The sequence below is a fragment of the Centroberyx gerrardi genome, chromosome 18, assembly GCF_048128805.1.
Source record: "Centroberyx gerrardi isolate f3 chromosome 18, fCenGer3.hap1.cur.20231027, whole genome shotgun sequence".
Classification (NCBI taxonomy): domain Eukaryota; kingdom Metazoa; phylum Chordata; class Actinopteri; order Beryciformes; family Berycidae; genus Centroberyx; species Centroberyx gerrardi.
In genome coordinates, this window is record NC_136014.1 from 1,047,917 (window position 1) to 1,074,993 (window position 27,077).

At 39.3% G+C, this 27,077-nt stretch overlaps 2 protein-coding genes across 2 annotated transcripts in view; one reads left to right on the forward strand and one right to left on the reverse strand.

The window, feature by feature from the left end:
* Positions 1-27,077, forward strand: part of cep85l (centrosomal protein 85L) — a 61,590-nt gene that overhangs the window by 20,029 nt on the left and 14,484 nt on the right. The window contains exon 3 of the mRNA XM_071906357.2: positions 15,096-15,988. Within this exon, the coding sequence (XP_071762458.1) occupies positions 15,096-15,988 (893 nt within the window). The remainder of the gene's footprint in view (positions 1-15,095; positions 15,989-27,077) is intronic.
* Positions 18,893-24,570, reverse strand: pln1 (phospholamban 1). The gene is made up of 2 exons (XM_071906358.2): positions 24,514-24,570; positions 18,893-19,859 (listed from the first exon to the last, which is right to left on the reverse strand). The coding sequence occupies exon 2, from the start codon at positions 19,593-19,595 to the stop codon at positions 19,434-19,436; it is 162 nt and encodes a 53-aa protein (XP_071762459.1). The 5' UTR covers positions 19,596-19,859; positions 24,514-24,570; the 3' UTR covers positions 18,893-19,433.

Here is a 27,077-nt window from a genome sequence, read left to right on the forward strand (position 1 = left end):
CCAAATCAAATGTGAATTCAGAAATAATAAATTACAAATTATAAAAAAAGTGCAATTTCAATAACAGTACAAATATCACTGGTGTGCAACTACATACTACAATGCTTTCCCACAAGGTAACACAAACAATCGTGATATTTTAGACCAACAGCAGATGTTAACACAGTGGGGTATGTGAAGAATTCAACTAGTTTTGCCAGCAAGCCTGTTTACACTACAGAAAACAAAGTCAAATTGTCAATTTTTCCACAAATTTGTCCTTTTGCTTTTACGAACCTGCCAAAATTTGTTTCCAAATATAAAATAAAACAATAGATATTAATTGGTTGAAATTGACCACACTATATTTGATGGGCTTATCTTGACCCATGGAACTCAGGGTCATATCGAAGTTTGTCGATATGTGAAATGGTTCAAGAGTTACAGGCCATAAAGTGACCTTGACTATAACCTGATGGTGGCACTAGAGGGTTGATGTAAATGTGCACACACATACATTAGGGACTTGTCTATGAACTGACCAATTTTGATCATGATTGGCCAAAGCATTGCGGAGATATGGCCAATTTCCGATTGGTTGGACTTGTTTTGACCCAAGGAACTCAGGGAAAAAAGAAGTTTGTTGATATGCAAAACAGTTCAAGAGTTACAGGTAAAAAACTTAGTTGAACTTTGGACTGATAGTGGCACTAGAGCAATTGTTGTATTGCCCTCTAAATGAGTACATGCATTTCTTGGACTGACATCTATTGATGTGCCAATTTTCATAAAAATTGACCAATCTGTTCAATGTTTTGAGAACGGCTGAATCCATTGTTGGGGTCGATGGTAAGGTTGAAAGTCATTTTCCTCTCCTCTCCTCTCCTCTCAGTGTATTGTATTTACTGGTAGAGCTAAGGCAATAGCATGACCTCATTTTAGTTCATTGGAGCTCATCATGGTTTAGACTGAGCTAAGGCCTGGGGGATCTGGCTGCATCCAAGTCACATTTCCTGTCCCACATATGAGACATCTGAGCTGGATCTCCAGGTTAAAAATCTGTAAATGTATGTTCCAAATTAAAGTATTGCCCTTTTTGTGTATTTGTGGTGGAAGAAAAGGGATATTTTTATGTAGTTCATGTATTCAGTAGCATAAACCTCAAGCAAAAAACACAAAACATCTGTCTAGATCATCGCTGCCTTAAACTTGTACACTGGTTCATGTAAATGTAGGCTGCTTGTTGATTAAATGTATTTTTGGTTCAAATTCTGGTGGAGAACTGTGTTTGTGTGTGTGTGTGTCTGTGTGTGTGTGTGTGTATGTGTGTGTGTGTGTGTGTCTCTGTCTGTATGTGTGTGCAACCCAGTGCAGCCCAGTGTCTGGGTCATATATCTGGTTAAGGATTGGAGATAAATATAGGTCAGAGGGATCTAATCGGATGTTCACTGTGAGGCAGAAGCAACATGAGTTTACATCCTGTACAACATGGAGGATGTTTTGGCCTCGCTCTAGGCAGTAGATTGAAAATCTGTTGAAACACTAGATTAAATGTTTATGGTCCGTGTACCTACAGTTGAAGTTGAAGTTTATTTACCATTTGTGGACCAGCCACATTGGAATTTAAAAAGTGCAGAGCTCATGACATATAGGACATGAAAGTACAGTACATCCATACATGCAAACAAAGTGCAAATAGACAGAAACGATGATGGGAAAGCAGTAAGTATATCATAAAACAGTCCAAAAAGTGCAGGGGAATGGCAATTTAACCATTAGATCTATTGTTTAAAATGCGTGTAGCACTTAAAAAATATATTCCTGAAACAGCTTGTTAAGCATTTAATAGTACGATATCATACACCAGAGGGCAGCAAGGTGAAGATATCAGAGGCAGGGTGGCCTAGAGGGTCAGATGCTCAGTGTCTCTAGAGAAGCTAAAAACAGATTACATTTTTTCTGTGTTTTGACATTGTTTTTTCAATGGCAGCTAAGTGCATTCAATTATGTTCCTGAGGCTGACTATCTTGTTATCAGTTTACGTTACATTTAGCAGGTTTTGCAACTCTTTATGATGGCCAGTCGACCGGTGGGGTCAGCGGTGAATCAGCAACTGATACGAAACCGATACGAAAAAAAAATCCATCCAGAGTCCATCTTTCTCCCCTCCTGCCAACTGATACTTGGTAAATCGGTATTGGTACGGTATTCTAGTTTTTATATGCTAAACTGAGCATGACAGAGTGATTGTGTTGTGCATAAATTTGCGGCCGAGTGAAGCTAACAAAAGAACATTATGCCGCCCTCAAGGTGCTATCGGAAATATCAGAATCACGATTTGAGTGCACATGAATGATAGAAACGAAGGGGTAAATATGACAGTGAAAGTCTGGATTTTCTATGATCCCGTAATATGACGTTTATGAGCAGAGAGCATGGAAACCATGTCAACAACTGTAATGTTTTTTAATCCATAATGAAAATATATCACCCCATATATAAAATCCCAACTTCATTTTAAAGATTCTGAAACATTAGGCTATATCTCTAATAATGCTTTGTTCTATATGTGTCCATATTGTGAGAAGCAGGGCGGTAGGTAGAGTATCTGCTGGTCAGTTGTAGTGGGTCAAATTTGCAGAATTGTTTTTTTTTTTTAAACACGCCATTTCCTGCAATTTTACATATATATTTTTATACATTTGGTTTGTATACTGTGATGCTTTTTTTTTTTTTAAGATTTATTTTAGGCATTTTATGCTTTATTGACAGAGATAGTGTGAGAGAGAGACAGGAAGGTATGGGAGAGAGAGAGGGGACGACATGCAGCAAATGACCGCGGGCTGGATTCGAACCCGTATACTGTGATGCTTGATTCTCAGTGCTACATTAAATAACCCAATTCATTTAAAGAGATGCTATAAACACAGGAGAGGTGTCTACAAAGGCTTAATTTATTTTTTGGTAAACTAACATAATTCATACTATACTACGGCTATAATGCACAAAATGACAAATAAGCCAGTTACATGAAAACATTATATATTTTTTTTGAATATCATAGTTCCTGTTGCTGTTGCTCTGCTGTGCTAACAGTAGGCTATCATCTTCAATAATCTGTTGAAAACATCTCACTATAGCTTTGCTAGATTGCTTGCCAAATGTTAAACACAGTTTCAGAGAGAAAGAGAGAGACCTTCGGCACACAGAACACAAAATGGAACGTTAGCCAACCTAAGCTTACTCTAAAAAAAACAACAGTTGTTAGCTAGTTAGATAAATGTAGGTCACGTAATTTTTGCCATTCACCTCTGGTGGTTACACAGTTAAGGTCTTCAGAGAAACACACCTGTGCTGTTTTTTTTAACTTTTCTTTGCCCATAAATTGTGCAATGTTAGCTGTTGTTTCATGGTTCAAACAATTATGCTGCTGTCACTCCATGCATTGTCCCATGTCTGTGGTACGTAGTGCAGGCTATTTTTAGCGCAGGTTGGAATATACCACTTGGGTTGGAAAGGGGGTGTAGCAATCCAAATGCAACTATGCTATCTAAATGCAGACAGAGCAGATATTTTACTTAGTCTTTAATTAAATATTAGATTGAAAAGATTGAGAGATTGAAAATTAAATATTCGATTTTTACTAAATGTTGATTTAAAAAAAATAATAATTCTAATTCCTAATTTCCAAGTGGAGGGACATCTGCCTAACTTGCCTAATGTTTTTTTTTGTTTTGTTTTTTATTCATTTAACTGTGCAAGAAACAGTAACAAATAATAACAACTGAACATTTGACATTTGAGAGGGTCACCCTGGGTCACGGCCATTGCCAGATAGGCCAACTCCACGCCCCGCATGTAGCGAGTGCCCCCGCAGGGCGAGCCCAGAGGACACGGCCGCAGTGCGCAGAGGCCCGAGGGGCCATGCATTAGAGATCAGGAAATCTCCCATTATTATTCTTTTTTTTATTCTTTATTATTATATTAATTATTATTATATTCTATTATTATTATTATTATTATTCTTTTTTTCCCCCTAATAATAATAGAGGGGAGTGCTTGTTACCATATTGTGATTGGTGGGGGCAGTGTTAATAGCTGATTCCGCTCTGGGCAGCCCCCAGACCCGAAGGAGGGAGCCTGCCCACTGCAGATCGTACTGCTTAAATAATTGTTATTGTTTTGTTGCTGTGGTTGTAAGGTATTAGATATACAGTGTTGTACAGTGTACAGTGTACACCACCGCACCCAGGGAGTCTCCACAGGGATCTTCAGGGGAGGGAAGAACAGGGGAGGAAAGGGGAAGGGTAGACTGGGGGGGTTTAACAGTGTATCTGTGGGCCATGTTTGAGTGAGGTGTGTGTCAGTGCGTGTGTGTGTGTGTGTGTGTGTGCGTGAGTGAAAAGTATAATGGCTTAGAAGAAAAAAGTAAATATATAAATGAAAATTAAAGAGTAGGAGGAAAAATAATAATAAATGAATAAATAAAAAATCTATTAACTCCACCTATCGCCATCAGCTGATATCGGTGTGAGCTGATCAAATAAGAATTAAAATGTCCCAAAAAAAATCAACATGATGGATCTTGTTTGTGTCAACCTAACATCACAATATATGCAGTGAATGCTTAAATATATATCATTTGACATTCTCAGTGTCATCTTCAAAAACTGTACATAACACCAAGCATTTTCGCTTTCAGGGGATTGTTAACAACTCAAAATGCTTCTCAATCAACTATAACTAGCCACATACTCTATACAACTATGTAGCTTTCACATAAATTATTGTGTGAAATCAAAGACCCATGTTAAATAAATCAGTCTCTTTTGATCCATTGTTGACCTCAGTCTGTTTTTGACCAGGGCCAGTTTTGAAAAAGAGCACTCCCCGCTCACATTGGACTGCTCCCTGCTCGATTGAACCATTTCGCAGTCTTGGTTTGATTTGTTATAAATATACTGTATATCTCCATAGTGTAGCAGTCCAGCAATGACAAAGTACTAGAGACATTGTTGACATGTGTTACCTGGGAAATGCAATTAACACTTTTTACCAAAGTTGTTGCCGAATTTAAATACATTAAAATACAAAGAACCTTGCGGAATATCACTTTGTCCCACTGTGGACTTGTCTGTTGTGTACTACAACCCTGTTTCTACAACCCCCATCTACTCTATTCTTATTTATATCCTATTCTTCTTTGCTGTATCCTGTTACTGTTTGCTGCTGCAGGAATCCAGTTTTCTGACAGGGATTATTAACATCTAATCTAATCTAATCTTATTTGTATTTTATTTGATCTAATCTAGTAGAGTAATCTAGTAGAGGTCCCACCTGTGGGACCTCTACTAGATTAGTGATATCCTGTAATTAGTAGAGGAACTAAGGCCCCTAAAAGTTGAGATACCCCTACCCGAGGTAGAACAAAGCACAACCATGTTTTTTCATAACTTTAATATGTCTAGTTTTTGAAATGGATGGTTGTATAAAAATATTTTACTGCAAAATTTGTTTATTTGGTTGATGTTTGGATCCTCCCCAAAACCGAAAATAGTGAAAATTTAGGCTTCTCCAAAAGGGACAGCGTCTGCCTTATCACATGTATCTCTGGAAATAATGATCAGAATGTCACCAAATTTGGATTGGATGTTCACAGACAGTTATTGCATACAATAAATCAAATATTTCATCAATACCTTTGTCCATCTTTGAAATTTATACGCTTAAACACACATGAATTATAGGCGGAAATTGAATAGGAAATTAAAAATCCAAAAGGTATGTATATATATGTCTATATAATGTCTATATAATGGTCTATATAATGCTATATGTCAATATAATATGCTATATGTCTATATAATGGTTGCCAATGGTAGCTATATGTCTATATAATGGTTGCCAATCACACAGTTGTTGCATGTCATACTGTTTTACTCTAATTTATTAGAGATTTTTTCGCTGTGTAAAATTTTATTTTTTCCCGTGGTGATATCAGTATGGCACCAACATTGCATCAAAACACATCTGATTCCAGTTATGCTATGCTTTCCAAGCATGAGTAACTGCTGGGTTTCAGATGTTAGCGCCCATCTCCTTCTACCCATAAAACTACATGTTTTGGGGTTGTTTCCAGTAGTTGGTTCAGACTACCTTCTCACTCCTAATGAACCACAGTTCACGAACACACACGTTTCTCCAAGAGTGCTCTCCCAAAGTAGCACAAAGATAGTTGCATCATATCCTTTGTAAAAAAAAGAAAGCGAAGGACTATTAAATGAGACCACTTGACTCAAGTGATTAACTTTTAACAGGAGACAAACCTAAGACAAAAACAAGTTTTCAGCCCTATGGGCTTGAACCCCTAACTACTGCAATGTAGTGACCAGATGCCAACAAAACAGCCCAATCCACTTACCACCAACACATCAAATAAATCCAGATGCATGAGACCAGAATAAGCTTTAACCACCAATAGGGCCTTCGCAAAACTAGTTTCTTTACCAGGCTTTAATAGAGGACATAAGAACATACTAGGGTAAAAGACATGTTATAAAACAGACCCCTACCCTGAGAGAGCTTTTACAACAGTTTAGAAACACAACTTGAGGTATTATGCTAACAGAGGAATGGGTAACATGACCTGAAATCCATATCACAATATTGTCACATCTACCTCGATAACAATAAATGAAATGATAATTTAACATTTACAAGTATTGTAATCTCTGTTAGCGTCATGGCCATTAGTGCCATTAGTGCCATTGGCCAAACTTTATAAATTCCATGGCTGTTACGCAAAACTGTTGAACAAAGAGAAAGAGCGCCGTTTCCTTAGCATTGCACATAATAATAATAATAATGTTCCGCATTGCTAACTCAATCTAGTTGTAACTAAAATATTCACCGGCATTTTTTTTTTGTTACACACAGATTAGCCACCATAGTTGCAAATCCTCACAAGTCTATAACACTGGGCAAGCAAGCATCACTCAATATGAGGTGAGAGAGAGCCGTTTAACTGACTAATCGACTGACTGACCTGCAGCTTGACTCCTGCTGAACACTCTTGTGCTGTGAGAAAAATAACCTGCCTCCTAACATACGTAAGTTTATTCCAGTTCTGTTATTATTAGTATAGCGGGCTGGGTCTGTTTGCAGGCTGTTCGTGCCTCACTCCCTAGAGGGATACATACATCCCCACCTGTGCACTGGCCACCAATCACCCACTGCCTGGTTAGCAAAGCCTAGGCAATCCCATTTATGCAGCCCAGCAATCCAGGGCAAGAAAACTACAGGTTATCAGACAGGCAAAGAGGCGTGCAATACATACAAGTAGCTAGAGAAGACACATCGGGCTAACGCGGTTTGAGCCAGGACGATCTTGGAGGTCATCAACCTGGCCCCCTCTAGACGGTCAACAGGAAATGATCTGGAGACTGCATCACACACACATGAATATGTTGTCCAGTAAGATACTGTATTGCCTGTAATTAATGAATTAAGAAATTAGGTGAGGAATATGCTGTCGTTGGATCTGAGAGAAAACAATGCATTGGTTCTGGCCAGGGTTGAGTAATGTTTGAAATTTCCCATGACTTTGAATTCAATACTAATAACTAAATACATTTTTGATACCTTGTGTAAATGCAAGCATTTGAACATATTTGCTTCTGCAAATGAACGCATGTCAACAACATTTTCCTTGGAAAATATGCATTTTTATGCTCTTACCATATCTGTAAAATGTACTTAATAATTAAATTAAACAAAGTTTCACATAATAAAACAAGCTGTTAAAAAAAGGTGCACTTTGATGGATTTAAGGTGTAACTTGTATTTTTCAACCTGGACCCTATTTTCCCAACCTTTTGTGTCTAAGTAACTAATGGGGACAACAATTTTTGAAATTGGTCCAGTATTGAGCGAGATCGCGTCAGCTGGCAGCCGCGAAACGAGCTGCAATGTAATCCGACGGGGCAAATGTGAACCGTCAATGTACGTCCACTAAAAGTGCTTGTTTTTGCCACTGACAGGCTCAGATTGTTATTATAAGTGTCTGACAACATTATGGAAAGGACCCTACAGAGAAATGAAACGTTTTTCTTTACCTTTCGCTTGATCCGGTCTGTGTGTAACTTCCTGCAACAACCCAACTCTCGCGAGACTTGGACAGTGGCAAAAACAAGCACTTTTAGTGGACGTACATTGACGGTGCGATTTGCCCCGTCGGATTACATTACAGCTCGTTTCGCGGCTGCCAGCGATGCGATCTCGCTCAATACTGGACCAATTTCAAAAATTGTTGTCCCCTTTAGTCACTTAGACACAAAAAGATGGGGAAATAGGGTCCAGGTTAAAAAATACCGAAGTTACCCTTTAAGGGTGCTTAAGGTACACTGTGTAAGATGTATGCAAAATACTGTAGCACTCCCTGCAGGCGCAAAATTGAACGATGAATCTAAATCAAAAAGGAAGAACCAGCCTCCACCCTGCTCCCAGGACCCTGCCTCCCTCTTAACAGTGCTGCATACACACCCCCTCACCTAGCAAAACAAATGTAGCCTAATCAATTCTTAAACGGTTCAACACTAATGCGATAACTTCTAACAACACCAGTCAGTTAGCAGTAGTATATTTACAACAGGACATGCAGAAAGTACTCATGGCCATGTAGCATGACTTCTGTAATAACATTACTAGACACATGGTGCAAAGTGCAACTCAGCTAAAGTGAAACCTGGAAATAGCTGGGGATCTGCATGGGTTACACTCTAGGGCTTGTGAGCTTGAGATCATTATCATCAAGGCTAATAATTTTGCTATGGCACATCGAAACAGTACATAGCCCCTTTCACACAGGCAGCCTGTTCTGTAAATGTAACGGCACGCCGTCGTGTGAAAAGGAGCCGGTGTCAAAATGCCAGAAAATGTAGTAAAGTTCAGTAACGACCGTATGTGTGACAGACAAACCACTTCATACATTAGTATGGTTAGCTTTGTACATAATCGAAACACGCTACAAACCAACTAGCCTTTGCCTTCATCAGGCTCAGCCCTGCACAACTGAGGTATGAGGTATTATATCTAGGTAGTAGGGATAGACTAGTTTCCCCGACAGCAATAGTCTAGATACCAAACATTGGGTAATGCAATTTGCGCTTACCCATCTAGGAGAAAAAGTTGCACCAAGTGATACCATTAAAGGTCTGCCCAACGTAACATCTGAAGCAAGGTTGTAGTAACATGGTAGTGTGGCTATCGGGTATAGTCAAGGACCTCACAATAAGATTTGATTTCAATACTATGAGTCACAATATGATATGATTTGACACTTCACACAGGATCAATACTATATAGGCCTACAGTATATATGAAATTTGCAGTGAATTGATACGAACTGTACAGTATCTTTTTAGTATTGTGATGCACAGTATGATTATGTGCCTTATTGATATAGATTGATATGGACCAAATTTAGCCAAATTCTGAATGTACTATTTCCATTCCTTCCCCTTCTGTGTACTTCAGAACACTGAAATAGCTTACATAATTACAAGACTCTTTGTTCTGTAGTGAGGTGAACTGGAGGTAAATGTAAACAAATATATAAATAGTAGCAAATGGGCACAGTTCCATCAGATTTCACTTCCGGGTTGTGTCTAGTCAGGTGTCTAAATTCAAAGCTTAAGATGACATTACTTTAACTAAGTTCATTTCACTCCTTTTGCTTTTGAATCCAAAATCAATGTCAAACATGTACCAAAGCAGAGATTATTGTTTGGAGTGGGTTGTGAATCTGGCATGTAGCCAATGGCCATGCACATTAGGGCTGCAACGATTAGTCAAAATAATTGACAAAATCAATTAAGCAACATTACAAATATTTAGACTGTGACTTTCAAAACAAAGTCTGTAAATATTTCAAATTTAAAGCCAACAATAAAGCTGAGTGTAACCTCTCTAAAACAGAATGGCCTTTTACAGTAGCACTGCACCAACATTTAAAATGAAAGTATCCTGAGACAGGTCTGCACTAGATGGTAGTTGGTGAGTATCTGGCTATCAATGATGGGAGAGCTTGACTATAGACATGAATATATGTGCTGATAGTCCTGGCTAGTTATAGCTAGGTAACTACTACTAACCTTGGAGGATAACGATAACTGACGGCTCTCATCTTCACTCAAAGTGTTTTTCATGAGACTTAGCCAGATATCCATAATCTGTCATTTTCTTTGCCATTACATGATTAGTTATGTGGGTGAATTGATCAAAGATTTGGCTGTTAAATTCCTGATGTTTCCCTGATAAGTATCATAAAATATAGCACATCATTGGAGACATTTAGAATGCACACTAGTGATGCGCGGATCAGCTCTGACGCCATCTGAATCCGCATGTACGCATAAATCATCCACCCGCCACCCACCCGAACAAATTATTTTCTACGATTTATAGACCCGCACCTGTCCCGCACCCGCATGGACATTTCACTCCACCTCTATATTGCCTTTTAAATTATGTCGAGCAGCGCAAGCTTTCTATGTGATTTCTTTATTGTGTGTTCGTTGTATTGATGTATGAGTGTTTTCTTTAACGATTTACTTTAAAGATTAGAGAGGCTGCTAGTGCTTTCAGTAATTAAACGTTTCCATGGTGAACTGTGCTTTTCCAATACAGTTTCATATTTATGCTGCGGTCCCGTTTCTCTCTTGTATAATAGAAATAATTGTTATTAGTGTCTACACAGCGTCTCTCTTAATGGGGAGACGCACTTATCGTTTCTGCTGCGGTGGGATCGCTGCAGGTATTTAATGAATTAATATTTTTCTCATTAATGATGTATTATTTCACCCACCCGCAACCCATCCGCTATTAATCAGAATGTTAATTTTTATGACCCGACCCGCCCGATCCGCGGATTAACCGCAGTGCCCGCGGATATAACTGCAATCCGCGCATCACTAATGCACACAGTCTACAACTACTATGGTTTACTGTTGATATACCGTCAGCTGGGAACCAACTAGCTAGCTAATTCGCTTACTGTTAGTTGCTAATCCATGGGAACATTTTCCTTTTTCTGTGGTTTTCAATACTTAAAAGCAGATCTTACCTTTTTTCTTCTCTGGAAGGATTCCACCTTTTTTGTGAGTATGTCAATAAAGCAGACACACTTTTAGCAGTCTTACTCTTCTCAAATGTATAGGACACTGTAGACAGAGGTCACTGACACCAGCTAAAACTAAAGCCCTGTAACCTTTATGTTAATTGTATCCTACTTAGGATAGTATGAAGAATATCACTACATTTAATGTATCCTATGGAGAAACTAGGTAAATCTTAAAAGTAGGAATGATAAATAGTAGGCTAAATGTCATCTTTATATCACTGATTTGAATGGAAAAACAACATTAGGCTATATATAATATGGAGGACCCCAGTGTATTTCTATACTGTATATAATTGATTATTAATTTATGATTCATCTTTGATTTTTCCAATTCATTCAGTCAAATGTTTCAGTTAAATCATTTGGAAAATATTGTGTGTTGGCTCATATTATCATCATACAGTATATTGTCAGTGTTATTCAAAGAAAACATTAAAATATATAGAAAGAATAAATGTATGGGGCTAGTGACATCAAAGGGTGAAGTGAATAGTCAAATAACCTACTTTTATGATAAGATAACAGTCTTTGGTACATATAAATGACATTTTTTGGTGATTGGTCTCCTTACTTTAGTAATGACAGACATATATATACATACCTTTTGGATTTTTAATTTCCTATTCAATTTCCGCCTAAAATTCATGTGTGTTTAAGCGTATAAATTTCAAAGATGGACAAAGGTATTGATAAATCTTTGCTTTATTGTATGCAATAACTGTCTGTGAAGATCCAGTCCAAATTTTGTGACATTCTGATCATTATTTCCAGAGATACATGTGATAAGGCAGACGCTGTCCCTTTTGGAGAAGCCTAAATTTTCACTATTTTCGGTTTTGGGGAGGATCAACCAAATAAACAGATTTTGCAGTAAAATATTTTTATACAACCATCCATTTCAAAAACTATATTAAAGTTATGAAAAAACATGGTTGTGCTTTGTTCTACCTCGGGTAGGGGTATCTCAAAAACTAAAGCCTTTTTTGGAGATTTGTGCCTCTACTAAATCTGATGGTATACTCACCAATGTGGGGTTTCAAGGCTTGTGAGGTTTTCCCAATGTACAGTATATGATGTGAAGGACATTTCAGTATGAAAAACACATTATTTGAAGTGCATGCACCTATTGCATTTTACCACAGTACTGCATGAAGTGCAATTGAAGGGCATTGGGAAATACCCTTTAATGAATGCTTTTTTTTGTCCTGGAATACATCAGTTCTGACTAACTTAGTGTTTTTTCATTACAGATTTCATTTTTTATTTAAAAGTGCAGTGCAAATAAAATGCATTATTATTATTATTTGTATTGTCATTATTATGTTAGTCTTTTTAGTTTTTTGTTGAGTATTAGACAACAATTGCTGTCTATTTTTTCACCTTATGGTAAGCAGTGCATAGACAATTATCAGGGTATCCGGAAGTGAACGAAAAGCGCGAGACAGGATAACTAGACAGGAGAGCTAACATGGCAGGAACGCTAGCATGCTGCATTTGTAGCAGCTCATAATGTTCCTAAGTGAGAAATGTACTGCTACATATTGATAATGTGTATCAGGCAGGGAGGCAATGCAACCTACGGACATGAGACAATATAGCAACAATTTGGCTTTGATAATGATAAAAACAAGGCATTATGACCTACTTCCCTAGTACATTATTTTCACTATACTATGATATACTATATACTATATATCACCATAAAATATGGAGACAGATCATGATGTGAAAGACTCATATTTTTACCACTCTGAAGGCTTTGAATCTATGGTTTTTGTCTATTTCTGGACAGGGTCACTTACTGTTCTTGAATTTTAAACCACGAGCAGGTGTAAATAAATAAATAATTATAAATATGAATAAATGAATAAAAAATAAATTAAAATAAAATAAATAAATAGTAAAAAAAAACCATGGCATAATATCAGCTGGAATATTGCTCAGCTAGACACTTATCTGTATGTTGACAATAAGTCTGAGGCTTCCTCTAAGATTAGGAACACAAAGGTCAATCAGTGTTAGGGCTCATTGCTAAAAATAGTAATTGTCATTTAGTCCTCATTACCCATTAAGTGCTATTTATGTGAATATGTTGATGTCCCTTTTGGTTTAAACAGGTAGAGTCCAAACCATCATCAGTTCTCCTCCTGATGCCTCCTAGTAATAGCATTGCCAATTTGATAATCAAAATAAATGGAATAAATCTTGAGTGATACTGTATAATTTATTTTGAAAAAGTAGCAGGAGCCTCATAACTATAATAGGAACAGTGATTTAAGAGTATAATTTAAGAGAAACATTACAGTACTATTTTATTTGTGGAATATTTAATCATGGTAATATTTATTTAAATTTTCATTTTGTGTGTGTGTGTATGTGTGTGTGTGTGTATCTTATTACCTTAAAGGCTCTGTCTCCCAAGGAGCGGAGCCTTGTGTTGGGGAGAGCCAGAAGTATAGAGCTAGAGGATCGAAGAGAATGAGAAAGGCAGTAGGGAGAGATGAGTTCTGATATATAGTCTGGAACGGAGTCGTGCAGGGCCTTGAAGGTGAGGAGCATCATTTTGAAGATTATCCTATAATGTACAGGAAGCCAGTGGAGGTCTGTGAGGATTGGAGTGAGGTGGATGTCAGGTGTCGAGCCACAGAATTTTGTACTTGTTGCAGTTTGTTGAGGAGATGGGAAGGGAGGCCAGCGAGGTGCACGTTACAATAATCCAACCTTGAAGTGATGAAGGCATGGATTAGACGTTCTGCATCACAGGATTTGAGGTATGAACGGATCCGGGCTATGTCTTGGAGGCGAAAAACAGCCAACTGTCTGGTTTTGTTCATGTGGGGTTCAAATGAAAGTGCAGAACGCAGGATGACTCCAAGGTTCTTTACTTGTAGGGAAGGTGTGACTGTCGTATAATCAATGGAGAGGCAGAGGTTTCTGGCTGTATCGGATGTGGACTTGAAGCCAATGAGGATTATTTTGGTTTTGGTTTTGTCGGAGTTTAGTTTAGTATGTCGACAGACAGACACACAAACACACACATTTCTGACTGTTAATACTCATATAGGCTACTGTGATGAAAGCTAAATTAGCTAAAATGTGTTAGCATTTTATGTAGCCTAATGTGTGTGCTATCAGTAAGGGATAATATACAGTGAGCCGGTCATTATCACAAAATAAGCCACAACAGGGTGAATCAAGACCCTGACACCAAGCGGAGTACATTATCCCACTTGACACTCAGCTATAATACATAAACCATTTGACACAAAATATTGATTTTATTGTTTTCATATTAATATTTAATTATTTTATTGCAAGGTAAAGCAATTTACTATATGCTTCAGCCAAAAAGAATAGGCTAGTTCAGCAGAACTGCAACCATAGCCATACCATATTCCTGTAGCAGAACTTGTGCTGCCATTAAGGGTTGCCAGATCAGATATAAGTATCAGCTTAGATTTATAGTTAATATCTCCGAAACCTCGAGACAGATCTCTTAGAAAAATACACGCATACTCGCCCGACATAGAACGCACATTTTGATGTATGATATGTCTATGTAACGTAAAAACTGTAGACGAAGAAAGGTGCCAAAAAAATGTCTGCCAGAAAAAAGACAATACTAATAGTGTGCTTTGCCTACAGCAAGCACACTTATTATAGATTCCATTCTAGACAAAGTGCAAATGCTCCTTATGCTGCTCTCTTATCATCTTTCTCCTTTGTTTGTGCACCTTATTATATGTATTTGCATCTCTCTTTTCTTTGAATGATTTATTACAGTTTTATTTTCAAAACTATAGTTTTATTTTCAAAGAAAGATACAACCACATTTTCACATAAAATATTGTATGTTAACCAATATACATGTGTGTATATTGTGTGCCTTATTGTTTCAGATTATTCTGCTTCTAATGATCTGTCTGTCCTTCCCTAGACCAGTCCAGCTCAAGTACCCCTTCATCCTTCCAGCCGTTGACCCAGCATCGCACTGGCCAGAGTCTGGGGGTCAGTGGTGGCCTCCCCACAGCCCACATCATGCCCTCTCCATCCTCCTCAGGCTCTGCCAGGCTCAGCATGCCGGCTTCCCCCAGCAGCACCAGTCCCTGGAGCAGCTCCTGCCAACTGCTGATGCCAGCCATGTCTCCTCTGAGTGCACAAGGCTGTCTGGACATGAAGGACCCCCGGCCGATCCGGAGGTGGTCCTCCCTCACCAGGCTCTCAGCCGGGGCCGATAAGAGCTCCACTAGGGAGTCAGGGTATCAGAGCAACCCAGACCCACATGGCTCCCTAGATAGAGGACTGTTATATGGGTACAAACAGGACCCTCTTGGCTCAACCATGGACCCCTATCTACCTTCATCCTCTTCCTCCTTGCTCTCCCAAGGCTTGTTGCTGCGCTCGCCTGGCGCTGAGCCCTGCTACCGCTACAACCTGAGTACTAAACCCGCTGGTCTGGGAACAGACTCATTCCGGTCCTCAGCCCTGTCCTCCCCTATGAAACCCAACAGTTTGGACCTGAGCTACAGTGCCTTACCAGAGAGCAGGCTGCCTCCGGGGGCAGGGGGGGGTTCCGGCCTCGGCTTACACAACCAACGAGGCCTGTCGTTGGGTCACCAGGCCGGCGGAGGCTCCCCCATCCAGCCTGCTGTCCGCACCCAGATGTGGCTGAGCGAGCAGATGGAGTACAGGCCCACACTGGAACAGGGAGGTGGACTGGGTCGGACTGGTGGGACTGGAGCAGAGGGCTGCGGTGGAGGTGTGTTGTTGTCATGGCAACAGGAGCCACAGCAGAGAGAGAGGCTACGGCAAGAAGCAGAGCTCAACCAGGTGAGAAACGATTAACAAGGAGGTGGGAAAAGGAGGAAGGAAGGATGTGAGGAGGGAGAGGAAGGAATGAAAGTGGGAGGGAAAATAAGAATGGAGGGAGGCTAAGTAAGGAAGGAGAGGTAGGAAAAAGGAGTGAGAGGAAGGAAGGAAGGAAGGAACTAGGTAGAGTAAGGAATGATGGAAGGAGAGATGAAAGGAAGAAAGGAAGTAGCTTGTAGGATCATTCATGTGTGTCTCCCCCTCTTGGAAGTATTATATTATCGCTCCCCCTACATGTGTTTATGTCTCACCCTACTGTCTGATGTGCCATATTGCATGTATAGTCCAGTCTATAAGCAGTGAACATTGCCAAACATACAGTATTTTGGTAAAGCACATGTGATCTGTAGTGGGTTATTAGGGGTCCAATCATGTAGTGCTGGGTTATTAGGTGTCCAAGCACATAGTGCTGGGAACTCTATTGAATTTTTTAGGATTATTACAGGAATTAAATGAGCCATAACTTGAACACAAAGCGCAATCTTCACAAAAGTTGACCTTTATAGCAAAATTAAACTATAATCCCATAGCACTGCCCTCTTAGATTATAAAGTGCTGAAAAAAAACATGTGATTTATGCCATTAGTAAAGATAAAAAATTGTAATGATATCTCAAAAAGTATACAGTACAAGTGTACAGTAGATCAAAATGTCTAATGAATTGACAGTGTCAAATGTTCTACATAGTTTGATCAATCTTCATTAAAGTAATGAATAATACTGTAACGATATCATGAAATTGATAAATGTGGAGTTCTATTAGAGTTCTATTATGTGTGAAGCTTTTAATCACAGGCTGCAGTATTCACATAATATCATCTCTGCATTAGGTGGTGGTATGAGCCTGCCTGAGTGAGTTTACTAAAACAGCTATTATTTTGAAAAATCGGAACCATACTGCTGATTGCTAACTATACAATGTGCTTGTTTCTGTTTCCTTTTTATGCTTAGACCCCTACAATCGCTGCTTGTGGCTATATTTTTGAAAATGATTTCCAAAGAATGCTGTACACGTGAGAGAGGGATGACATGCAACAAAGGTCCTGGGCCAGATTGGAGCCCAGGGTTAGGGTTAACCCGATGCCCTGTACATGTTATATTTTAAAAGCTTATGACAGGAAAACAAAGACAGCGCATGTTCCTCATGTTGTGCCTCTCATCTATGTTTCATTCATATACTTTAACAAAGGCTGGCATCACTCAGTGTACAGTATATAATAGAGAATATAATCTAAAGCGCTTGCTAGTCAGCTCAACAGCACTGCGGCAGTCATACATATTTAATGATCCCAGCTCAGCAAGTTTATTTCTGTCTGTTAACTTCTGTCTTGTAAGATTTTTCCCCGTCAGCCCTAATTAATCAAGTTTTTTTTTTATAAGTTTTTGTGCACAATTAGTTGGTAGTAGTTGCATCAAATTGCTGTGTGAGATAATTAATTTTGTTTTTTTACCGTTGGAGTAGCTTTTCAATTTAATCCTGAGGTTTACCTGTTTTGTTGCAGTAGGCATGTTTTTCTGCTTTTCTCATCCTGAACATCTGGTGACACACAGAAGCTGTACAATCTGGCTGAATGCTAAACCAAGATCGTAAATAGCAGGTATTTTGTACTGATATTCAATATCTTTAAATTTCACCATTTTCATGCAAAAATATTTCTTTATTTCTTTAAAATTAATATTACATATAAATAACAAATTAATAGATATTCATCCACACTAGTGGAATCTGATCAAAGTCTTATTAGAATCAATTCAGATTAAAGGTTTCCTACAGACAACCAGTGCAGTATTGATCAGTTCTGCATTAATTCTGCAATCCATCAAACTGCATCATAGGGGAGGGGAGTTCAATTGGAATTTGTAATTGCTTCCTTAGCTAGACCCGTTTCCTCCTGTCTGTCTTTTAGGCATATGATTCTGTGAGTTGCTACTGTATGTTTTGTTTTATGTGCTTTTAATGTTTGCTTGTATGTTGTTTGAAATTCTGTATTGCTGCTATCTTGGCCAGGACTCCCTCGAAAAAGAGATCTTGTAACCTCAATGGGACTCACCTGGTTAAATAAAGGTTTAATAATAATAAGGGGGCCCAGTTGGGACCCTGTGATGTCATAGGTCAGGTCAGGTCAGAGGTTGTTCTATATATGATCTTGTGCAGGCTGGGAACTTCCTGTTACCTTCGGGTGGGGGGTGATTTTCTTTTGGGTAGTCAGATCACATAGGCCTGGAAAGGTGCCTCAAGGTCTGGCTACTGATGGACACCCTGAGGGCTGGCTGGTGGATTTCTGGCTGTTCTGTGAGCCAGGAGCCTCGGCTGGAGATTACACTGAGAAAATGATCATATATAGGCCCTGGATGATGATTTTATTCCATTGCACTCAGTTTGACATTTCACAGATGATGTTTGTTGGAATTGATTCAGTTACATTGGTCTTCTAGGAGGACACAGGGCAGGAAGACTGTGATTTAGACATACACACGCACACACAAACACATTCATCTATGCCTACAAATGATAAAACAAAGATTCTTGTTAGTTTCCATCATTAGTTTATTTCATCAGTGTTCACTGTATGTACGACTGTCATAGTGCACATTATAATGAGTGGATCTCATCCCTCCAGTGGGCATTACAAGTTATACAGCATTGATTAATACCATAACTTCCATCAATAGCATTTACATTCCAGCTCCTTCACTTTATCCTGTGGTGTTTCTATGGTAATGCTTGTACAATCATGCATCTCAATCAGTCAAACAGTTATTGTTGCTGAAAATCACTTTCACTCATTCTTTAAATTTAAAGGTAAAATAAGTAAGATTTTTACAGCCCCATAGCACAAAATGACCATAATATATCTGCGGGGGTTTTTGTTGATCAATACCAATGACTCAATGATTACTAGGCCACGTGCTGAGATTTCTGTTGTTCAAAACTCACTTTTCAGCCTGTACTCTGTTTTGGACACCTCCCCTCCCAATAGGAAATTCAAGGCTATAAAGCCTTGTTCTCAAGCCAAATTGACAAAGCAGTATTATTATTCCAGTATTTTGCATGGTGATATATTACCTCTTCATTAGACATTTCTGTTGGATGTCTGCTCTAATTAGCTAGTGTACTCCTCTCTATTGTGAAAATGTGACTGTCTTTGTGTCACTACAGGCCACCTTAGCTCAAGGGGGTAGGAGGGATGGGAATCTGTGCCAGAGACTTGTGAGATAAGTTTTGTCTGTGTTGTTGTAATTCCTATTGGTCACTGATAGAGGTTAATAAAATTAATCGATAACCCTAACCCTAATTTAATGCACCTTTAAAACTGCTACAATATAATCTAGTTTGTAAGTAATCTTTGTTTAAAAAATAGAGTTCTTAGCCCCTTTTTCCCAGTTCCCCCTCTCCTCCCTGTCCTTACATGAGGAGAACAATGATATAGATGAGGAGGAGGCAGATGAGGATGAGGCAGAAGTTGACAAACAGCTCCTGCATGTTCTGCTTAGCTTGAGGAGGAACCTCCACGGCCTGTGAGGCCCGGCGCATGGCCGAGCGGGTCAGCAGCTGCACCTTCTCCATGGGCCAGGACCAGGCTGAGCTTTGTGGTGAGCAGTGCAAGATTGAATCTTCACTTTGGTCCAGAACGTAGCCTCCAACTGGCCCAAGGCTGGATGTAGGGCTGTACTAATGTATGTGGCTGATATTGTTTTGTCCAGAGGTAGCCACTACAGCCTGTAGTAGTCACAGAGTGATGCTGCAACAGCACACTCTAATGGTGAAAACAGGTGGGTAGAGGATAGAGTGGGAGTGGTAAGAGGCGGTAAGGATGCAGATTCCAGTGCTCTGTGAAAGGAGAAAATAGTGGAGGGGAGTTCAGATAGAGAGAAAATTACATTAAACATACTATACAGATTTGACCTCCTGTCCAGTGTGAATTGAGATGGTATAATCAGGACTTGTTCTGAGGTCAAGGATGATGTGCTTGGAAGACAATTATTGCTTTATCTGCAGCTTGGTTGTCTCGGGGTAGATCAACTCTCTTGAACTGACCCAAGTTACACTGGCCTCAAAGGGTTTATTGGAAATGTGGCGATGTGAAGTTTAGTCTGTCTGTTGATTGTCAGTGTGTGTGAGAGCAGAATGGCTGACAGCAGGCTTTCTAAATGACAGTATGTTGACAGCTTTGATCTGCCACATAGCCCCTGTTCCATCACCCCCACCCTGTGCACTAGAGGCTATTCTTACCCTGACCTCTGGCTGTAGGCCTGGGATGAGGTGGGTGGCTTGTAGTTCACTTTAATTCTACTGAGCTATCCTCTTCAGATGAGAAAGGAGGGTGGCACACAAATAGAGAGACTAATGGAGAGATAAGTATGCCTAACAAAAACAATTGGCCAGTGTTGGCGGTAACATGTTATCCAAGTTGAGTAACTTAACACGTTCATTTTTCAATGTATGTAATAAGTTATTAGTTACTTTCTCAAACTTGCATTTCGTTACTTTTCCTTTCAAATGGTTAAAATTTGCAAATTAAGAAGACAAAAATATTATTAAAAGCAGAGTATGTAGTAGGCTGCGTTGGCGCGCAGCGGAGGTTGTAGGCTCCCCTCCGACTAGCTTTCAGAATGGACACAACAATAAATTTCAGCACTGGGAAATATTCGCAATACTTTGAACTGATTAAACTGAGCCCTTTGGGCTACAGAAGGGAAAGAAACCGTTCCTCCTGTCCAGTGTGTGTGGGTTGTAATTGCGTCGTTTATAGTCTGCATTTGCCGTCTGGTTTAATACAACTCCATACTCCGATTATGATACTTGATTTGTGTTTAGTCTAGTTCATTGGCAGTAGCATTTTCCATTAGCTCGTAGCTCACTGATGTAAGTCTGCCGTTGAAGAATACTACCCACAAAAGCTAACGCGGCTGCGATAGTTAGCATTAGCGTCTACTGACATAGTACGCGGATGTTACGTAAAACGCATCACTTCACGTGCAACACTACTGTTTCCCACCAGTGTACTATCCAGTACACTGCCGCTCAGAATCGGTTGAATTACATGACTCACAGTTCACCCACTGTGTACCTTTTTTAAAGGAAAAATCCAGCCTAAAACACTGTAATATAGCTATTGGCAGTGTACCTTGCATTTCTGCATCCATTTTTGTTGTTTGGTGGTGTACTTTTCTTACTCCCGTGGATAATAGCCCAAACCTAGCCAACTTGATGCCACGTCCAGATATTTCCAGCGCAACAATGGAGTTTGACAGCAGAAAAATTTTCAGCTATCTAAAACATCAATGGTAAATGTCAGGTTTTCTGTCAGCCCCTCAAAATCAAAGAGCAGGGGCTTTTTTCTATTTTGCACCGAAGTTCAACAATCATACAGGGAGATATCCGGGGGCGAAATCTGTCTATTGAGCCTACCGAAAGTAGACCATAATAATACTTTCTCTTTATTGTCCTTTCACACACTCCCCAACCATAGATTTCAAAAGGATGATAATTAGGAATGGGGCGATGTGAGATAATACGATTCAATACGGGACATGGGGTTCACGATTCAATACAACCACGATACGATGTAATAATAATAAAAATAATAATAAAAGTTCAATGGCAACAAAGTATGACTGTGCAGATTTATGTTTATTTCAGAGCCACAAATCTTTCTAGCAATGGCATTGGCTTGCTAGAATGTAAACAGCAATTTAAAAATGTCATTACAAAGTGCAAATAATATAATTTGGATGGAGGGCTTGTGAAATTGTGATGAGCAAGCCATCTCATTTGTGATTACTACAGCAGAATAAAATGTAGCTAATATCACAATTAATTTTTTTGCCCTACGATACATATTGTCAGAGTTTTGTACTGCAATATATTGAATTTCGTTATATCATCCCATCCCTAATGGTAATTAGTCTGAGCATGTGGTACATCATCCATTTGGTTTGAAGTACAGAGAACACTGCTGGTAAAGAGGGTAGTGAATATCAGTGACCAATTGATGGCCCACCAGAGATTTCACCATGATCACATGATGGGGGTTTGATTAACAGACACACACTGGCTTTGCTGACAAGTGGCTATGGAGAATCTGTCCACACCACAGGCTCCAGTGGTTCTTGGAGTCAAGTGGGTATGGGTATAGGGACACACACACACACACACACACACACACATTTTCCATTGTGCCGGGGAGTGATGAGTTGGTTTATGAGCCCTTCCCCCTGGTGATACTAAACATGTCACTATGTAGCCTTCTGTCCTGTGGTTGCACTTCATAGCATCATTAAAGCTGCACTAGGCAAATTTGGAAAGTTGAAATTGCAGAGATATATATTATTGAAAGAATTTGTCATTATATTTGGAATCAAAACCCAATTTTCAAATGTAGACGGGAAAAATCAAGACAGCACTAAATCTATAATATAAATACACATTAATAGTAATAATTACTGGATTACTGAAAAAAGAACATGGGTATTTGAACACAAGATGGGATTATCTGGGGATTTAGATAATGATAGGCTAAACTTATTGTATAGGCATCTATTGTGCCTATACAATTGTTTATTTGTGAGTTTGTTGGCCAAATATTTCGGTGATTTTCTTTCTTTGTTTTTATTTTTATATTATTGTTTACTTTGTCAGAAAACTAAGACAGGATATGTGTAGATGGGAAGTTTAGTATGTCTGTTGAATGTCAGTATGTGTGAGAGCTTATTGTATAGGCATTTATTATACAATGTACAGTATATATAATTATGGGAATACAGTCATGAGATTTGGTATATGAATACAAAAATAACCCAATAACCCAAGAGACCAATAGACAAGACCCTCCTGGACCCAGAGACCAACAGACAAAATCCTACTGAACCCAGAGGCCAACAGACAAGCAAAAGCAACGCTGCGAGACTGTAAAACTCTGAGCAGCTGAAAACCCTTTTTTTCTGTTTTGTAGCGACATTGAACAATCATACAGGGAGATATCCAGGGAGAAATCTGTCTATCAAAGTCAAGCCTATAGACTCTAGAAGGCAAAGATTAGGCTTGGCTTCTGGTCTGGACTTTCCATGATGGCAGGCATTAAGGAGTTGTGTGTGTGTGTGTGTGTGTGTGTGTGTGAGGGGGCGTGTGTGTGTGTGTGTGTGTGTATGCTGGGGGCGGGGTTATTGGCCACAGTGAGCATTATAAATTCATTATAAATTCAAGGCCAAGCAGACCATGTGGTCCTTTGTGGCTGAACTGGATGATTCTGGTGTTTGATACATTTCCAGTCCCAACATTCCCTGACTAAAGTCATTTGTTATTCCTTAAATTTTCAGTCATACAAACTGGACAAGGGCATCAAGTGACCCGCCAACACCTAAGCCCTTCTATCTTTGGCCCCAATGAACATGTTGGGTTGAACAGCACAAGTTGAACAGGTCCTATTCCTGGAAATCCATTCATACTTTCCTCCCTGATATTGGCCTTCTGAAAGCTGAAGGCTGTATTTGACATTTTTGGATAACAATTGCTGCTGTACACAATTATTTTAATCTACTTTAGAGAAGAGCAGACATTACTGTACTGTTTCTGGCTCAGGCTGCTTTGAGTTGATCAGGATCAGTTATTGTTGTGTATGCTTTCGATTGAGGTGAGAGAGGCTGATAGTAAAGGTAGTAGCTCTAGCAGCCCTTCACATAGTCTCTTTTGTATTGCAGCCATGTGATTTAAACCCCTGCAAATATCAAGGCTTGTCTGGATGCAAATATTTATGATATTTATAGGTCAGGGCTGTCACTGTAAGTGTGTGTGTTTGTGTGTATACACAGGGCACTGCTCATTTATAAATACATACATACAAAACCCTCAGCTTTTTTTTATCAATTTCAAACACTGTATATAGCTGCTTCCCCTTATCTTAGTTTTACTTTCTTGTATTAACTCCTGTTCTACCAATTTTGTGCTGTATGTCATAGAGGTCTTTCCAGTTTGTTATTATAATATGATAAGCATACTGAAAGTCTGACAGCGGAACTGGGTTGATTTCTATGGGACTGGCTTCTGTCCTTCAGTAAACAAAAAAATCTTTGTCATTAAATTCTATTTTTTGGAGACTAAAAGGAGTAATGTACATTTTCAGAAACACTTCCTTTTATATCCCCCCATATGTATTTCCTATGTCATAATTTAGATTTTATTAGTGAGGATTTACCTATTTACTTTATTGCCAGATAGACAGAACAGTTTATACCCTAAATTGTGATAGCAATGTGCACTTCCATTGAGAATGAATTACAGAAGATGGACGAGGAAAGTGAATTGACCATCCAGTGGGATTTTCTTGAGACTTACAGTATTGGTTTTCTGTCTAGCTTTGTGAGATAGTTGATACTTGTTCAGAAATACTAAATGGGAAGTCTCAAGCTACACTATCACATATATTAATTGCATGGTATTCCCCTTTCCATATTGTAGGTGGTGAGTAATGTATTGTAGCTCTTACCTGCTTTGGAGATGTGATGAAAGTCAATGTTGTTGAAGCTCCCAGCCCAGTGCAGTCTGTTCTGCTGCAGGGAACAAAGTTGCTAAAGTTTATGGGAGGAAGCACTGAGGGGCGGAGAGTAGGGGCGGTAGTCAATGGAAGGCTACTGTATTGTTGTGTTATTCTGCTCAGCACAGAAAACATATTGCCATATACCAGCAGTCAGCAGTTGCCCATATGAATCTTATCAAGGACCAGACTAAAACATGGATTTAAAGGTGCAATAAATAAGCTTTTTACTGGCCCAAAGAACAAAATGACCATAATATATCTGTGGGGGGATGATGGGGTTTTTGATCAATACCAGTGAGTCAACCATTACTTGGCCAGGTGCTGAGATTTATGGCTTTCAAAACTCACTTTGGCTTTCAAAACTCCAGTGGGTACACCGCACGCACTGGGTGCTCACCACACCCCCCACCTACTGGTAATTACAACTGTGGTACAAGCGAGCGACTGACATTGCAACATAATTCGGTTTCGATGGCTAAAAAACCTCATTGTAAAGCCAAAACGGCAAATGACAAAGCAATATTATTATTCCAGTATTTTGTATGGTAATACATTACCTCTTCACTAGATGCTAGTTTGGTCCCTCCTGTAATTAACTAGGTTACTGCTCTACATTGTGAAAATGTGACTATATTATTTCTGTCCATCACAGGCCACCATAAGGTTTGACAGAGAGCTCTCAGTGTAGTTGCAATTCCTACTGGTCACCTATAGAGATAAAACTTGTGAATTCTTCAATTTCCTTTTAAACCTGCAATAGGCGATATCAGACCTTATAACCAATCCTGAAACTAATGTGTACTATGTGGAGATTTCATTGAGACATAATGATATAAACTAATATCCACACACGCGGGCCAGGTGTGTTGCTGTTTTCACCTCTTTTCTAAAGCTTGTGGTCACATTCCGCTCTGGAACAAAGCTCCTCCCGGTCCATTCAGGAGTTTTAAAGGCGGCTCTCACCCCCTCCCATTCCTGAAAATAATTCTCGTAATGGCGGAATCGATGAAGCGAGCGAGTAAACTTGTCATTGTGGGACATGTAACCTTCAGTGGGAGAAAGTTCTGGCAAAAGTGAGACTGGTAACTGGCGACACTTCTCCATAGGTACCATGGACTGTAAAATAAAGAGGTAGGTATGTCTTAACTATTAGCCTTTATGCACGGTGCTTTGCTAGGTTTGTCCATACAGGCCTGTGTAGTGCCGTAGCTTTGCTGTGCTTTACTTACAAATGTATTGAGGTCTCTGTCACCCTCTAATGGTCGGAAAATCGCTTATTGCAACTTTAATTGTTTGTAAATAAGATAAGATAAGATAGCACTTTATTGATCCCCCTTAGGGACATTCAGGTGTCACAGCAGCAAGTGGCGGACAATGCCAAGGAAATGCCAAGTATGATATGATTCGAGTACAGCAAGGTAATAGACGAAATAGGTACTAAAATAAGATAATAAGGTAATGTACATAATATACAACAATATACAACAATAGAGACAGTGCAGTGCAGACAGTGCAAATAAATGCAGGTAAATGCAAATAAAGATGCAAATAAAAATGATGGCAGAATTCCGGATAACGGATAAGTCTATGGATATATTCCGGAGAATGTAATATCCTTGTGCAGCATAGTCAAGTTCAAGTTGTTAGGTTGTTAGTGCTAGTTAGGGGGAAAAAAGACAAAGGGAGGGAGGGGGGAGGGGTCCAAGTTACTGTGCAGGTTGGATGGGGGTGAGGGTCTGGGATCTTTGGAGGGGGGATGGTCCAGGAGCCAAGTTATTGTGCAGGTTGAGCTCGTCGTAGAGACGGTAGAAGGGGTTCTCCAGTATGCCGCTGATCTTTCCCCTCATCCTCCTCTCTGCCACTGTCTCCAGATTGTCCAGCTAAATAAATAATAATAATAGTATTTTAACAATATCTTTTTAACCTAAGCCCGACTCAAACACTAAAAGTACGTTAATAGCCCTTTTGACAACTATTGTAATAATGAGATGACCACAGCCATAATAAAATGTTCATCTAGCCTAATCATTGAATTGTGTCTGGTATGTGTCTGGTGGGTCTGATGGTAACTACCATTTTTGCCAAATCCGATGAAGTGATTGAATTTAGGTATTTAGTGTTAGGGTACTGATGTATGTAGTATTATCAGCATCAACATCTCAACATCAACAAGGGAATGCTGATCAGCAGGTTGAAAACAACTGTTGTAGGTTTATTAACATAATTCCTCCGGGTCAAACTCCTTTCGGAGCAGCAGGACTCTGTTCAGCCTTTCGTTCCCTCAGAGACAGAAGGGACAAACACAGTCATGAGTCTCCTGGGGTTGTGGCTTTCAGGACAGAAAACACTGGAACTCACTGTTACTTCAGTAGAAAACAACCCAGCCCTCAAAATTTTCTTACAAGGACTTCATTTCATTTTATTTCCTTTCCCTAACCGTAACCAAATTGTTTTAGTTGTCTAAACCTACCCATAACCTTTACCCTAATTTTAAATAGTTGTTTTACTTGCCT